Below are 14,909 nucleotides of genomic sequence, written 5' to 3'. Positions count from 1 at the left end.
ATGAGTAAATAAACATGAGAATAAACCAGCTGGGAAATGTAGTTTTTACTGAATAAATGGTCTTACTGTTCTTGAGGGGACCCGCAGCCAAATGCAATTTGGAATTCTGACATTTTTATGAAATGGGGTAATTATTATTATTATGTATGGAGAGAAATCAGTCTCAAAATGGTCATAGATTCAACAGTCAGTATTAAATTAAACACGTGACCGCTGATAATTTCTGCTTATGTGTGTAAGAATATCTAAAATATATGTGGTATTTCTTTGCATTTGTTTCCAGTGTTGTTTGCATCCCAGAGGTTAACCCTTTGCAGTGAGTTATGGAGCTAATTTACCTCCCGTACCCGTTTAGGTATTTAAACTGTGGCTATGGTTACATACACATAATGTTACTGGAATCAGTGATCAAATAAATAACAATCGCTGCAGCAAACTGTTGTTATAATAGTGTCATCATCACCATCATCATCAGTAGAATACTGTTTACTGTGTTTACTGCATTAAACCATATCTCCTTAACACCAAGGCCACTGTTTACATGATTTAACTGCAAATGCATTCCACAGACCTCAATGCCAAAGCTGGTGAGAGCCTTCTGTACATCCTGGCAAGAGAAAAACACAAATAAAATTCAACAGCGACGAAGAGTTCCGTCAATATGTGTTTCTGCAGGGCACAGCTGAGCCGTGGCAGATGATGTGCTGACATCTTACCACTGTTGTCCCGGGTCTGCCGGGGGCTCCATCCTCTCCTGGGTCTCCCTGCCAATGAAAAAAGATATGAAGCGTCAACACAGAACACAAACGCTCACTCATGTCACATTTAAAAGGGGATGGACCTTTAACTTACAGCTTCCCCTATATGGCCAGGCAGCCCTCGATCCCCCTGGAGCAAGAAAGTTCAGGGGTCAAAACTAACAGAGTGGGTGGTCGCTAATGAAATAAAGGCTTCCAACTTACTCTGGCTCCCACAGCTCCCGGTATCCCAGGTACACCCTGAAGGGCAGAGCAAGGACAAATGGAATTAGTATTTGGCTTGCATGTCTCTGCAGAAACTCCAGTCAGCGTTTATTTACAAGTCGGATCAGACTCATTTAATATATTAAAAAAACTTTGATGGCATTTTCTAAAATTTATTTGGCATGTTTATTAGTCAAATTGAAATTATTATTGTAATAACATGTATTATTCATTACATAATTCCCAGTGGGAAACATGCTGAGGCCTGTTAAATACCATGTTTTCAGAGTAATAATAGAGCTTTGTCATGCGGTACAATGAGAATTCCCTGAATTTCAATATCAGAAAAATAGATTGCTTTTTGTGGACCACTGCTGTGTGTTTGAGAGAGACTAAAAAAATATTTGCCTGTGTTCTTTGGGTTAGAAAGTGAATTTATATTTGGATTTCATAAAGTTGAGAATCCATCAGAATCCAAATATGCTGATTCTGAAGATGAAGAAGCTACAAATTCTAAATGTAGGTGCTTCACACACATCTTCAAACTGGAACTGCTGCAATTCTAGTCACCAGTTCCGGGATAGGCGCCAAGATTAATGTCATCAAATCAATCTCTCTCCGTCTGTTCCTGAGGGATGCGCTGAACAATAACTGAATGGTTCTGCAGAACATTAGTGTCAGTTTGTCCTCAAATCAAAGCGGACAGCAAAGATTTAAAGATAGCTCCTCAAGCCATTCCTGCAATGTCCCATTCACAAAAGTGGGATAAACAGAAATGTGGATTGACTGACTCATGTACAACCTGGAAAAAAACAGAATGCCGGTGGCATATAGATAAAAGCATCGATAGATAAGCGTGTGGGAGGGCGGCAGTGGCATAGAGATAGAGAGACGTAGACAAAACGCACTTCTCAGAGAGACAGCGACACTCGCAACGTGAACACACAACAGAGGCAATGAAGTCCGCTGGCGTGTATCACCACACTATCTTTTGACAATGCCTCGTAGCTGTTGCTCGACACATTTGAAGAATATAATTAACAAAGTCGTTCACACTCACAGGGGTTCCAGGAGGGCCCTGTGGTCCCGGGACTGGTGCCGCTTCAGTCCCTTTAGCATACACAACCTGGGAGACATTAGACAAAGGCTAAATCAGTCTCATTTATCACACAGTCTAACACAGAGACTCTCTTTTTTTCAGAGATAGATGCTGATGAAATTGCTGAAAGGGACATGACATGCCTGTCCAGGAGGTCCAATGCTGCCCGGTATACCATCAGGCCCAGGAGGGCCAGAGGGTCCTCCCGGCCCAGGAGGTCCCCGGTCTCCTTTCTGCCCATCACGACCCTGGAAATCAAGTGAACTTTCAATTTATTTTTGTCTGGGGACCCAAAAACCGAGACACTAGCTGGTCACATCTGTCCAAACGCATAACAACACAACTTCACTGTTGGGACCGTCACCACGCCTTTAATAATCATGTCTTTTTAAAGAACGATTCTTCTACTCAGTGCACACTCTCCAACTCCCCATCATCTCCCAGTCTTTGCAAACTGACTTCATCATATTATAAGCCTCTTTAGACTCATCGGCCGCCGCCACCAGTGTCTAGACACAAATGATGAGATTCGTCTTCCCTAAAGAGTCTGCGCATTAATCATTTGAAGCAATAAACAATTATCTTCACTCCATTCACTGCCTCCTGATTGAAATGTTATCACACACACGGAATGTTCTCCGCTTCCTCCTGCTCTGGTAGAATAAAAGAACTAATCAAAGCAGGTGGCTGCGACGACCCTCCACTGACGCCTAGAGATAATTACTATGAATCTGCACATGAAAACAGAACTCTGACATTTGGTGCTTCACTGGATTCCTCTCAGAACTGGCGCCTCCATCAGAGGCTAACCTTAATCATTAAAGGCTGGTGAATGTCTATGGCTAACTTAGACAAGTCCATTGATTCAGCAGTGAGCAAATGTGATGGTGACATCCACGACAGAGCAAATCACGGTTGATAAATACACGCTGCAAACCTAATGATTAATACAGCCATACAAGATACAAGAGATGAAATACTCCAGGGTAGGCAGAGCCTGACAGGATTCAGCGTTGAGAAAGCAAAAGAACACAAATAGATAATAATATAAAGCAGATGTATTAATACTGACGTCTCTTCCAGCTGCTCCTGATTCCCCTTTGTCACCCTGCACATTAAAGAGAGCACAAGAGATGAACAGTAGCCACGTCTCATTAAAATAAGGAAGCACTCGTCCTATAATTTAATTCTAGCTTGATTAGATTATATCCCTCATATTTACATATACCCAGTATGTTATCAAATACCATCTATTTGAACCGATAAATGCACACAACAACATTCATAAAAATACAAGACAATGTGATAAAATGATCAGTTATATAATAATTTCTTTCTGCCTTAGTCACAGACCTTTCTCCCGTCTTCACCTGGAACACCATCCTCACCCTGGGGAATCATAGCAAAATGCATTACAGACTCAGAAACACTGAGTGATGGCTGGTCTGCTGCAGGAGCACCCAGGAAACTATTGCTATCATGCCAAAGCAGGCGTCTTGCAGTAAACTCAAAATGAAGCATCTGCCCTGCTTTGATTAGTAAACACAGTTCATGAGAAAGACTAAAGATAATATTATCCATTAGAGGATGATGGAGAAACAATATTGAGCGAAACAACAGCTTTCAAGGATTTTGCAGACATTATGGTCAAAATTCTAAATATACCAAATAAATGACAAAAATTGCAGTCACAAGTTACCATTTTACCAGGAGCCCCAGCTTTTCCATTTTCACCAGCTTTACCCTGAAACGTAACATGAAGGATACATAACCATGCAATAAACAAAGCAAAAAAAACGCAAACATATAAACACAAAAGTTTCTGGGTGGGTGCGTTTGTACTCACGGATGTCCCAGAAGGGCCAGGAGGTCCGATGGGCCCTGGGGGGCCCTGTTCCCCTCTAAGTCCTGGTAAACCCTGGTGGAGTGGTTAAATCTCACTTTAAAATGAGAATGTTGCAGCACGTTTTGAGCAGAGGCCATAAAATAATATTTAAACTCTTCGGATAAGTTGAACATTGAGCAGGTGTGGACTAACAGAACATTATTACGGGGAAGTGTTACATAATGATTTCCATACAGTGTGCTTATGCAACTGGCCACAGGAGAGATTGAATGGAATATTAACGCCTCCATAGCGCCCTCTGCAGGATGTACCCATAAAGTGCATATAATTTGTTTCCAATTCTGGGGCAAATATATACTAGCAAAAATATTAGAATGATTGCGCACGAGAAAGAAAACTCACATCTCTCCCAGGATCACCTTGTTTCCCAGAATCGCCCTGCAACACGAGAAAGGGTGCATCAGCTTCACACAAACATTCACCACCCAGCGATGCAGCACGATGCATTATGTTTGGTGAACGGAGGAAGTAAACTGAAGTACCCTCTGACCAGGCGGTCCGGAAGCACCCGGTTTACCGTCTACACTCGGACGCCCGTCCAGCCCCGATGCGCCCCTCGCTCCCTGATCGACACAGGTTTAGGGGTTAGAAAGCGAAACGACTTTGTATCATGAAGCAGAAAGTTTAAATGTTTAATAATAAGCGCAGTCCTTATGTACGAAGGACTTTCAATGGAAACAAGCCTGCAAGGGCTTTTTTGAAATGCTCCTCTTAGACAGGATGTTTGACGTTATTTGTACTGTAATACATGCTACTGTGTGACTGTACTTGTACTCTAACATTCTATCTAATAAATATATTCATCATCATCATCATCATTAATTGTAAGGTTTTTTTTGGGTTGGATTCAAATTTAGACCACGGAGCTCTTTGACAGGCCTTCAATCCCACTGGGAATCTCATGGCTCGGAAAAACAAATGTATCGACTTTTGAGATTTGTCAACCAGCAGAAAGTCCTTCGTTTAGTGCCAATACGATGACACGGGTCGGTTCAATAGAAGCAGTCAGTCTTGACTGATACCAAACCTTTTCTCCAGGTGATCCTCTCTCCCCTGCGTCACCCTGGAAATATAGATTGAGTTGTAAAGGAAAGTGATGCAAACATGAAATTATTCAGATATTTTATAGTTATAAGAACTAATGTAGAAAAATAATTCAAGTGAGCAAACTCACTCTTGTGCCAGCGGGCCCTCGTTGTCCCTCTGGCCCCTTCACAGACAGTAGGAAAGAAGAAATCGCAGTCGACCATCAGTCACAGATGCTACAGGCCATGCAGCAGCTGATCACTTACTTGTAAGCCTGGGGCTCCGGGAGTCCCTGCTTCACCTCTCTGACCTTTGCTGCCATGGTCTCCGTGGTTACCCTGAGAACCACACACACATAATGTTTGTGCTACCTTTGCCAAAATCATTTTCAAGAGCTTTTTGGGTGGCCACCGTTACAACTCACAAATACATCATCTTTCTGCACATACCTTCTCTCCGCTCTCTCCTTTGAGCTGGCTTTGAATGTCAGTCTGTTAATCAGTGCAAATACAGACAGTTACATGTAGCATGCGAGAAAGTTCAAAATGAACTGGAAGTAAAGTCCTTCAACGCTGAAGCAGATGCTAGGCTCTAATTTACAATATTCACTGACTTAAGGAATCTAAACATCTATGATTAATAATAATATTGTAAAAAACATTCAGAGAATGACTGAGAAATAATTATAATAATAATAATAAAGCTGTGGAGATGCAAAAACCTCTGAAATTATATTTTATCTTTCAAGAATGTGTGACAAACTCACCACTTTTCCTGGTGGCCCTTGTGGTCCCTTGAATATAGTGAAACATGTGAATCCTATAACAGTAGACAACAAGTTATAAAAGCACTTTCTTAAAATAGAGCAAATGACAAACCAGTCCTCCTTTCTCTCCTCTCGGTCCTGCAGGTCCGGGGCTGCCCTATGATCAAACACAGATTATTAAAGCTGCTGAGCAGGTGAGACTTCTCTACTTCTTCTCTCAAGGACTCTCTCAAGACCAAAGAGACCAAAGAGATTTTTGTGGTGATGCTTGTCGTGTGTCTCACATTTATTCCAGGCTCTCCCGGGTCCCCAAAGTCTCCTTTTTCACCTGGTTGTCCTGGCTGACCGGACAGTCCCTGAGGGCGTATCAATAAGAACATTGGGTCACCAAGACTTTCAATAAACTTAATTTGCCAGTTTTGGAATAAATATTTGAATGAATAAAAGATGTCAGAGACCCCCTCTCTTACCCTCAGACCCCTTCCTCCTGGCTTCCCAGGAAGTCCAGACTCCCCCTGATGAAAACCAAGTTCAAAACAGAAACTTATATATACAGTAAATAAACACATTTATTTCCCTGAGATGCCAGCAAGAGGAGGAGTTCCTACTTACAGGTGTGCCTTCATCACCCTTCTCTCCTCTTGGTCCCTGTAAAGCACAACGTGAAATCATTCACTGGGAATAAATGTTTTAAAGATACAACTTCAAATGATGAGATAGAAGGGTGACTTTGAACACGGATAAATTGTTAGAAGATTGCTCATGCACTCAGAGGGAGCCTTTTTTTTTTTTTTTTTTTACCTCTAAGACGGCATCATGAGAATGAGATGCATGTTGGAACAAGGAGGAAAGTCTTGTAGATGGTTGATTAGAGCACGCAGAGCAACATACAATAATAATAATGCTGTAATAACTGTTATTTCATTCATAAAATGCAGCCTAACATTGAATGTATAGTAAAACAAGTAAAGAAATACATTAAAGGAATGAAAAATAAGGTTCAAAACAACAAATTACAATTATTATTATTTCTATTGTTATTATTATTATTAGTAGTAGTAGTAGTAGTAGCAGCAGTGATATTAGCAGTAGTAGTAGTAGTAGCAGCAGTGGTAGTAGCAGATCCCGTACTCCACCTCTTTCCCAGGAACACCAGGTTTTCCTGCGGCTCCTGGATGCCCATTCTCCGCCCTCTCTCCTGGTTCACCTGCTTCTCCCTAAACAAGAGTTGTGAGACCAGTTTAACAAACAAACAACGTCGACGGTAAGACCAAAAACACAGCCCAGCGGTCTGCTCACCTTGGTGCCCGGCCTTCCACTGATACCAGCGAGCCCCTGGAGAAGACCACATCCTTTATGCACTTTACATCTAGTGATTTTGGGGGCATGACTTGCACTGACACGAGAATGCTTGATAAATAACGGATGTCATGTATGTCGCAGTAGCTGTGCACGTGAAGCCTTTAACGTCGGAGTTCAGATGACTCCCCTGTAAACTTACTCTCGCTCCCGGTTCGCCCTTAGGTCCAATGACCCCTGACCCTCCTGACCCTGGAGACCCCTGGCAATATGGCAGGCAGAGAAAATGTCACATGTAGAGCAGCATTTTGAATCTACCCATCATCTCCATCTCCCTGCTGCTCACTTTCTCTCCTTTCATTGCCAGCTCTCCTTTCTCTCCCTTTGACCCCTCAGGACCCGGCAGGCCTGACTCCCCCTGTGGGAGAGCAAAACAGAACATGAAGCCCAGTAGAGAGAAAGATCTGAATGAAGTCAACACTAATTTCCGTGAGAATTCAGAATTTGGTAGATTACCTGCTCCCCTTTCTTCCCTGGAAAACCTGGAGCCTACATGAACATAGCACACTTGTTATCATAGAAGAGTCTTCTAGTCTGCAAAAGCCATTTCCAAAATAAAAAGAAAGACTTTTTATTGCATGCCATCACGTTTAACTCACACTTCTGCCCGGCTCCCCCCGTGCACCTTCATTTCCCTGGGAACAGACAGTTTCACCATCAGATTATGAATCAATCTGAGGAAACATCACGCTCCCATTGCCCTGCTGCTACTCATACGGCTACATCGAACTGACTCAGTCTCACCTTTTCACCCAGCGGTCCACTGGGCCCCGGTAAACCCTGAGGACGAATGGAAATGCTCATCTCATGAGAGATTTGCAGCAAAATATGAAACATAACTCTACGCTTTCAATTAGACAACACTCACTCTCGAGCCTTGAATTCCCACGAGACCCGGCTTTCCTTGGTCTCCCTGTCAGACGGAATAACATCCGGCTTGAAGGTGTCAACACAATTACTGTTTGCTTGTTTGTTTTAATCAAAGGCTTAACTCACTCTTTCCCCAGATTCACCAGCTGGTCCTCTCTCGCCCTGCATGGAGAGACAAAATCAGACTCACTGATCTGAATTTCGCCCTATGATGAACTGGCGACTTGTCCAGAGTGTAGCCCCCATGATGTCAGTTGGGATAGGCTCCCTGAGTCCTTGATCTCAGTGATCAGCCCGACCCCATTGGTGCGGTTGATAAATGTAACACTTGTTTGTGTTGGTGTTCATGGAGTAGAGGATGACAGCCTCCTCCTGTTTAAGGTTTTGCACAAGCCGCTATGGTAGGATGTCCTGCAAAACGTGACGCCACGCCTGGGAAATGGAGCGGCATAATATAAAAACCCTTACGTCCACTGTCATGCAGGATGTAACTCACCCTGTCTCCCTGTGATCCCGTCTCACCCGGCTGTCCTCGGTCACCCTGTCAACGTAGAGGGAGTGGCAGGTTGTTCTTCTGCCTTAAATCAGACGTGACTTCCTTTACAATAATCTTACCTTGCCACCAATTTCTGCTGGAGGACCTCGGGGTCCCTGAAATAATGGCCAAAAACAACATAAATGAATTTCCTCAAAGATCGCTCTGTTTTTTATCGTGTTTATTCATGCACTATTATTTAAAAAGTGAATAATAGTCACTGTGTACAGCATCACTAATGACTTCATTTGCTTCATTTGCATGATTCAGAAATAAGACAGCGCTATGAGGATTCATGTCCTGTTAGTTTCTGTTTTGGTTTTAATTTCCAAGTCTGTAGCTCACAAAATCAAATCTTTTAATGATGCATTAATAGACTATTTCTTAAATTGGCTTTATGTTATCGGTTAGCTATATTATAAAAATAAAAATCTGTGTTGTAGCTTGATAACAAACAGATCGCGTACATTTGTTTTAACAAGTTTTTTTTTTTTTTTTTTACATATTACTGTGAGAGAATCGAACATGAATTTGCTGTGTCAGTAATAAAAACTGGAATTGAAAATTGACAAAAAGCAATTGGTCAGAAATGTTTTAATGTCAAGCTGTTCAGTAAAACCTTTTTGAATTCATGAAGGCCACAGATTCTCTGTAATTCGAGTCATTATTTAACGCCTCTGGTGCAGATGAGAAATTTGTGCTAAGTATGAAATTGCAGCAATATTTTAATGGAACATGCATGAAGGACCTTGCAAGGTCCTGCAGATGGTGATTGAATTTTCCTCATAGGTAGCAATATAGCGACAGAAAAAAAAGATGGACATTTGCATAAATTATCTTTGTAAGCAGTGTCAGTGTCTAAAACAGATCTGATAGCATCAAATGACTTCACACTGAGTCTGAACAGAGTCTTGCAGAAATTGAAGGGCACATATGATCAATACTTTCTAGTATTTACCCTCATCAGACATTTAAACTCCTGTGTTCAACGTACCCTGTCCCCAGGTTCCCCGGGTCTACCAGGAGGTCCAGGCAGTCCATCAGTACGGTCACCCTGTAAAACATCCATCTCTCTGAGATAAACACCGCGCATGCTCAACCTCCCATACAGTGAGACAATCTGCAGCTACCTTGTCTCCTTTAATACCCTGTGGTCCTGGTGACCCTCTGGGCCCCTGGGTCCCTGGCAGTCCCAAAATACCCTGATGATAACAATGCAATCGGTAAATGCAAGACACACACACACACACACACCTGAATGTGCACAGAGTGAATCAGAAAAACAAACGTGTCAGCACATTGGAGATGATAAACGACACTTACTGGGGAGCCCATCTCGCCCTTAACAGCTAGCCCGCTGCCAACTCCTGGAGGTCCCTGTCAGCAAAAAGAGATAAGTCTGGAGAGTCATTACGCTCGTGTGCTTTGTGCTGCGAGAGGGCGAGCTGGTGATGGAGTGACTCACCCTCTCTCCTGCGCTGCCTCTGTCTCCCTGCAGAAAGAGAAGACCATCCATATTGTTGTTAGGGAAAGCTTTCTCTGGCAATGGAATTTTACACGCAAATATATTGGTAAATTTATACACAAATAACTAACTAACTTAGTGTCAGAAAAATGCTCATCGAGAAAAATTAACAACAAGAGAAGGAAGAAAAAAATGAAGTGACAATGATTGTCAGGTCCTTCTGTGGAAAATGAATACAGTACACAAATGAAAATGATGTGCTCTATAGTGTACGTTTGTACACAATGTAAAATATACTGTACGTGGCCCATTGCTACGAGGAGTTAATGAGTGCAGCAAAAATATTTATTTTCTCTGAACAGTGCTCGTTTCTCATAGTATGTAAAAGTCCCATTTTTTTACAACCCTATTAAAAAAAAAGAAAATTGGGGTGCAGTGCAAAATGTCAATAGAAACTTTCCTTCTGAGATTTGCAAATATTTGAAACATCTTACGTAATTTCAAAGCAGTTTTAAAACGCGTTAGATACCAGATCAGTTTTCTACTTCGCATTAGTCCGTTTTAAATGAGCCTCGTTTCCATGAAGGCGGCGCCAGATTGTTTTTCCAATAATTGCATCTAGCATTGTTTTTTATTTTAGCATAAAATCCTGTTTGATGAGCTGCTTGGAGGCTTTCGCGCTCCTGGTGCTCTCCTCGTTGATGTTGAGGAGCTCCTCCGAGTGATTTATTGTTCCAGTATTGCTGCTGCCGTCCAACGTTCCATAAGTGACCTGAAATAGAGAGAATCGGTTGCGGGACAAAGGTAACCTTGATGGAGATTCCCTGTGGTCCTGGTAAACCTGGGCGGCCGTCTTGACCAGGTATCCCTGGGAGCCCATTGATGCCTTTGGCGCCGTCAACGGCTGAGCGACCTGGAGCGCCCTAAGTCAATGGCACAAACTGGTGAGTGGAGGAAGGACTCGATTCACCCCAAACACAAGAGGCAACACTTCACGAAGGTCAGTGTGGGAGAATGTGTTCTTACCGGCATTCCAGGTATTCCAGGCTCCCCTTTCCTCCCAATAGAAGCCCCACCATTTACGACTGAGCCCGGCTCCCCCTGGTGGATCAGTAAAGCAAACATCCATATATTCATGCATACCGAACTGAGAAGCTACTCGTGAGAGTTATCAAGAAGGTTTTCCATTTGCTCACCCTTTCACCTTTGCTGCCCTTTGACCCCGATGATCCTGTTTCACCCTAGGACAGCAGAAAACACTTTCACATTCAGCGGTCCAACTAGCGTCTATCTCTGCAGGACTGGAGACTTAATCACTCACTGGGTCTCCTCGGATTCCAGGCAAGCCCTGCGAACCCTGCAGCCACAAAACCAGCATCCTTCTGTCACCGCCATGCTGACACAACAACATGAACGCGTCCTTTGGCCCCTGTACTCACCGGAACCCCTGCATTTCCAGAGGACCCTTGTCTTCCCGGCAATCCAGGATTTCCATCAACCCCAGGAAATCCCTAAGCAGAAAATGAACTTGTTACTAATTAACATGGGTCCACATAAGCGGGGCGCAGGACGACATTTAATAATAATAATAAACCATGAGCATGAGTAGAACAAAGAGCACGTTTGCAAATGAGCATTTTGCCGTTGTCCGCGTCCTGTGCCATTAATTCTGCACACGGTTCTGCAACTCTTCCGTTTCTACTTGGTTTACGGGACGAGGGTGAACACTAAGGAGCATCTAGGAACTCATTTGAAAGCCAGACCTAGAATATTATGAGCACCTCTGCTAATTGTAATATAATGCAAATATGTTATCTGTATGCTTAATTCTAAATGTACTCACGCTCTCGCCCTTCTCTCCTTTCACTCTCACTGAGGGGTCAAAAGGGACAGTTGGGCCCGGCAGTCCCGGACGTCCTTCAGGCCCTCTGGGACCCTCCCTCCCAGGCGAGCCATCACGACCCTCCATCACACACGCAAGCATATATTAGTATGCAGAATCAATACTATTTTGGACAACCAGTATTGGCATTGACTCACAGACTCTCCCTTGCGTCCGTCGACACCATCTCTACCTCTGTCACCCTGTAGAGTAAACACGGGAGCCTTAATAGCTGAAAACACCATCAGCGGCACAAACAGACACATTTCTGCACTATACCTTCTCCCCACGATCTCCCGTTTCACCCTAGAAGAAATGGGAGATGTTAAACTCCACACTTAAGAGATGAGGAGAAGCAATTTTGATGGATGTTTCTGTCACCTAAAATTGTTGGAACATAAATCACCTGCGGACACTGAACGATGCACCTGTCTGGGCCTGGACTTCCCTAAACAACACGTGACAGAAGCACAAGGGTGAGAGCTTTTAGTCTTTATCATTTAATCATTAATTCTATGAGTTAAATACTTCATAGTTGGATTCATAATATTGTTGAAACAAAAAAATGGGTTCATCTGTTGCTCATTGTTATACAAGTTGCATCATGTATATATTCATACGTGCATTTTCATTTTTTCTTACCTCTGTTGCTCGGGCGATACCACAGAGCATGTCAGCCAGATCAGAATATCGTGTGTCCAGCTGGGCAGCGTCACGCGCATACAGGACGTTCTGGGTGCTGCCCGCCGTCACCAGCCTGCGTAGCTGCTCCGTATCTGCCTGGTCGACGCCCACTGCTAACACTGTCACGCCTGGCAAGCGCACGCACACACACACACACGCCGTTAGATATGTCCACTGATTAGATGTAGATGTTTGGAAAATGTATAGTTTCAATTTGTGAGCATTCAGCTTGTTAAACAATAAAAGTAGCTGAACTATACAGGAGGTCGTCGACTTACGACCTTTGTGACTTTCAACAGTTCGACTTTACAACGGCACTCGTCTGTTGTTTGTTTGTCCGTTTACAACGTGTTTTTGCGTCATACCGGAAAGTGAGCGAGCGACTCGGGTGTACAACAGTTTCTGCGTTCTCACCCACGAACTCTACCAGGAGGACATTTTATCTTTCTACTTCTCATTTACGGAATCATGACGCAGCACAATATTACGGTAATTCAACATGGGCCGACTTACAAACAAGTTGGCTTACAACAAAACCCTCGGAACCAATCGTGGTCGTAAGTCGACGACCCCCCCGTATTGTGTAGCTGCAATTCAGTCTAGTTTTCTTGTTGACATGGGAACTTTCTTCCCCTTCAATACATGACTGCTTCTGCACACCTGTGGCCTTTAGGTAACTGGCTGGAAGCGTGAGGTCATCGTCTGATTTTTTGTCAGCGATGATGACAACGACGCCAGGGACCCTCGGCCTCCGGCCAGATGTTGGGGTCAAAAGGTACTGTCTGGTGAATGTCACCGCTTCACCTGCAGAGGGAGACAGACGATGTCACATCCAGCACATTCTGCACAGATGCAGAAATGAGGCTCCTCAAATACAACAATGGCATGGAGGCCCTTTGAGAGTGAAACAAGTCAAGTTGTATTTGTTTTAGCACCAAATCACAGCAAAGGTTATCCAGAGGAAGTTTTCAAGAGGAGCAGGTTAGGATGGAGAGAAACTGACCAATGTTATTCCCTGGACCTTCATCGAAGGGCGTGGCATCAACCGCTTCAAGAAGTGTGTCAGATCTGCTGTGGCGATTAAGCAGGAACCATATTTTGGGCCTGTAACCGTAGACTACAACAGCCACCTGAAACATGCAGAAGAGCACCAACGCTAGCAGGACACATCTAAAACATATTATCTCAGGGGCATTTCCTGAAACGTATCAGTGAAAGGAGGCTGATTGTTTGGTTTCCTTTGGGGGTTGATATTCTGATTAGGATATATGACGAGTAACAGCCTTCATTTAGTGGAAAATGTCTTTGTCTTAATCAATAAGTAAATGGTCGAGGTCATAATTTAGATTTACAGCAGAGCTTTGAGCAGAAATTATTAGATCTACCATTTTACTTACTGGGTTGTAAGTGATTGGTTTTTTTTTCTGTTGATGATTTTGTTTTTGAATATTGATTATCACCAATGCTTTTTTTCTTAGCCGTCTCTTTTTCGGCTTATATTCCTCGCCATATTTTTTAAAGATACATTACAAATACAATTTTACAAATGGAATCACCATCAGTGTCATTACTGAGATTGGTTTTCATTATAAAGATTAACTAGTTTAGGGACTACCATATCTATTCCAGCAAACCTTTTCCAAACCGTTAAATACAGTGTATGAAAGCATAAGGTCTCCGGACTTCTGCCAAATGTTTGAATTTTTGTCAAAAAATTCAGCTAAACATGACCAATGTGTGATCAACAATTCCCAATACAATCACTGGGCTCCATCACAGAATGGATAAAAATAAATAAATCTTAATTTCAAATTTCTTGACTTTGAGACAATTGAATATTGCTCAGCTCTCACAACATGCCACCGATGAATAATGGGAAGGGATAAAAGAACATTTGTATGTATAATTAAGCATCTTCTGAAAACCAGGAGGCAGATAAGAATCAATACTACACAGCACAGGTAACCCTACCCCCTTGCACAGTCTTGTTCAGACGTGTGTCTGAAAAAAACAATCTTTTTGCAGCGCACCAAACATGGCAGAAAGTGTGCCGCTACTCAGTTGTGGATATTCTGTCTGTGTATTATTATTTTAACACATTTTCAATAGATTAAAAACATCCAAATTAGAACAAAAGTAAAAGATGAGTACCTGCGAGTCGCGCGCTCCGATGGTGTTGAATAACCCCGCTGCACTCCTAAGGAGTTCACGCATGGGTCTGGCGAGGCTGATCCGATCAGTAGACGCCGGCACCAGAAACACCACATCTAGACGCCCACCCACACACACTGTAGGCCGAGAAAACTGTTCGGGTAAACTAGGCTATCGAGAGGGGCATTTCTTAATGCCGGACTT

At 43.0% G+C, this 14,909-nt stretch overlaps 1 protein-coding gene across 1 annotated transcript in view; it reads right to left on the bottom strand.

Moving 5' to 3' along the window:
- col7a1 (collagen, type VII, alpha 1) overlaps positions 1-14,909 on the bottom strand; it is a 49,932-nt gene that overhangs the window by 17,869 nt on the left and 17,154 nt on the right. The window contains exons 25-73 of the mRNA XM_068742095.1: positions 14,706-14,842; positions 13,558-13,684; positions 13,215-13,358; positions 12,513-12,682; positions 12,277-12,318; positions 12,150-12,176; positions 12,029-12,073; positions 11,832-11,951; positions 11,428-11,499; positions 11,310-11,345; positions 11,185-11,229; positions 11,015-11,089; positions 10,798-10,911; positions 9,989-10,015; positions 9,847-9,900; positions 9,654-9,725; positions 9,518-9,577; positions 8,604-8,639; positions 8,485-8,529; positions 8,115-8,150; positions 7,987-8,031; positions 7,863-7,898; positions 7,718-7,753; positions 7,575-7,607; positions 7,405-7,476; positions 7,261-7,320; positions 7,059-7,094; positions 6,896-6,976; positions 6,372-6,407; positions 6,230-6,274; positions 6,044-6,115; positions 5,872-5,916; positions 5,760-5,786; positions 5,443-5,484; positions 5,260-5,331; positions 5,142-5,177; positions 4,995-5,030; positions 4,450-4,530; positions 4,310-4,345; positions 3,908-3,979; positions 3,761-3,805; positions 3,415-3,450; positions 3,134-3,169; positions 2,227-2,309; positions 2,023-2,092; positions 963-998; positions 853-888; positions 717-764; positions 572-607 (exon numbers count right to left, since the gene is read on the bottom strand). Coding sequence (XP_068598196.1) covers positions 572-607; positions 717-764; positions 853-888; positions 963-998; positions 2,023-2,092; positions 2,227-2,309; positions 3,134-3,169; positions 3,415-3,450; positions 3,761-3,805; positions 3,908-3,979; positions 4,310-4,345; positions 4,450-4,530; positions 4,995-5,030; positions 5,142-5,177; positions 5,260-5,331; positions 5,443-5,484; positions 5,760-5,786; positions 5,872-5,916; positions 6,044-6,115; positions 6,230-6,274; positions 6,372-6,407; positions 6,896-6,976; positions 7,059-7,094; positions 7,261-7,320; positions 7,405-7,476; positions 7,575-7,607; positions 7,718-7,753; positions 7,863-7,898; positions 7,987-8,031; positions 8,115-8,150; positions 8,485-8,529; positions 8,604-8,639; positions 9,518-9,577; positions 9,654-9,725; positions 9,847-9,900; positions 9,989-10,015; positions 10,798-10,911; positions 11,015-11,089; positions 11,185-11,229; positions 11,310-11,345; positions 11,428-11,499; positions 11,832-11,951; positions 12,029-12,073; positions 12,150-12,176; positions 12,277-12,318; positions 12,513-12,682; positions 13,215-13,358; positions 13,558-13,684; positions 14,706-14,842 — 2,909 coding nt within the window. The remainder of the gene's footprint in view (positions 1-571; positions 608-716; positions 765-852; positions 889-962; positions 999-2,022; positions 2,093-2,226; positions 2,310-3,133; positions 3,170-3,414; positions 3,451-3,760; positions 3,806-3,907; positions 3,980-4,309; positions 4,346-4,449; positions 4,531-4,994; positions 5,031-5,141; positions 5,178-5,259; positions 5,332-5,442; positions 5,485-5,759; positions 5,787-5,871; positions 5,917-6,043; positions 6,116-6,229; positions 6,275-6,371; positions 6,408-6,895; positions 6,977-7,058; positions 7,095-7,260; positions 7,321-7,404; positions 7,477-7,574; positions 7,608-7,717; positions 7,754-7,862; positions 7,899-7,986; positions 8,032-8,114; positions 8,151-8,484; positions 8,530-8,603; positions 8,640-9,517; positions 9,578-9,653; positions 9,726-9,846; positions 9,901-9,988; positions 10,016-10,797; positions 10,912-11,014; positions 11,090-11,184; positions 11,230-11,309; positions 11,346-11,427; positions 11,500-11,831; positions 11,952-12,028; positions 12,074-12,149; positions 12,177-12,276; positions 12,319-12,512; positions 12,683-13,214; positions 13,359-13,557; positions 13,685-14,705; positions 14,843-14,909) is intronic.

The sequence above is a fragment of the Brachionichthys hirsutus genome, chromosome 8 (genome assembly GCF_040956055.1).
Source record: "Brachionichthys hirsutus isolate HB-005 chromosome 8, CSIRO-AGI_Bhir_v1, whole genome shotgun sequence".
NCBI classification, from domain to species: domain Eukaryota; kingdom Metazoa; phylum Chordata; class Actinopteri; order Lophiiformes; family Brachionichthyidae; genus Brachionichthys; species Brachionichthys hirsutus.
Note: the sequence above shows the minus strand (reverse complement) of the source record. Positions and strands in the feature narration are given on the sequence as shown.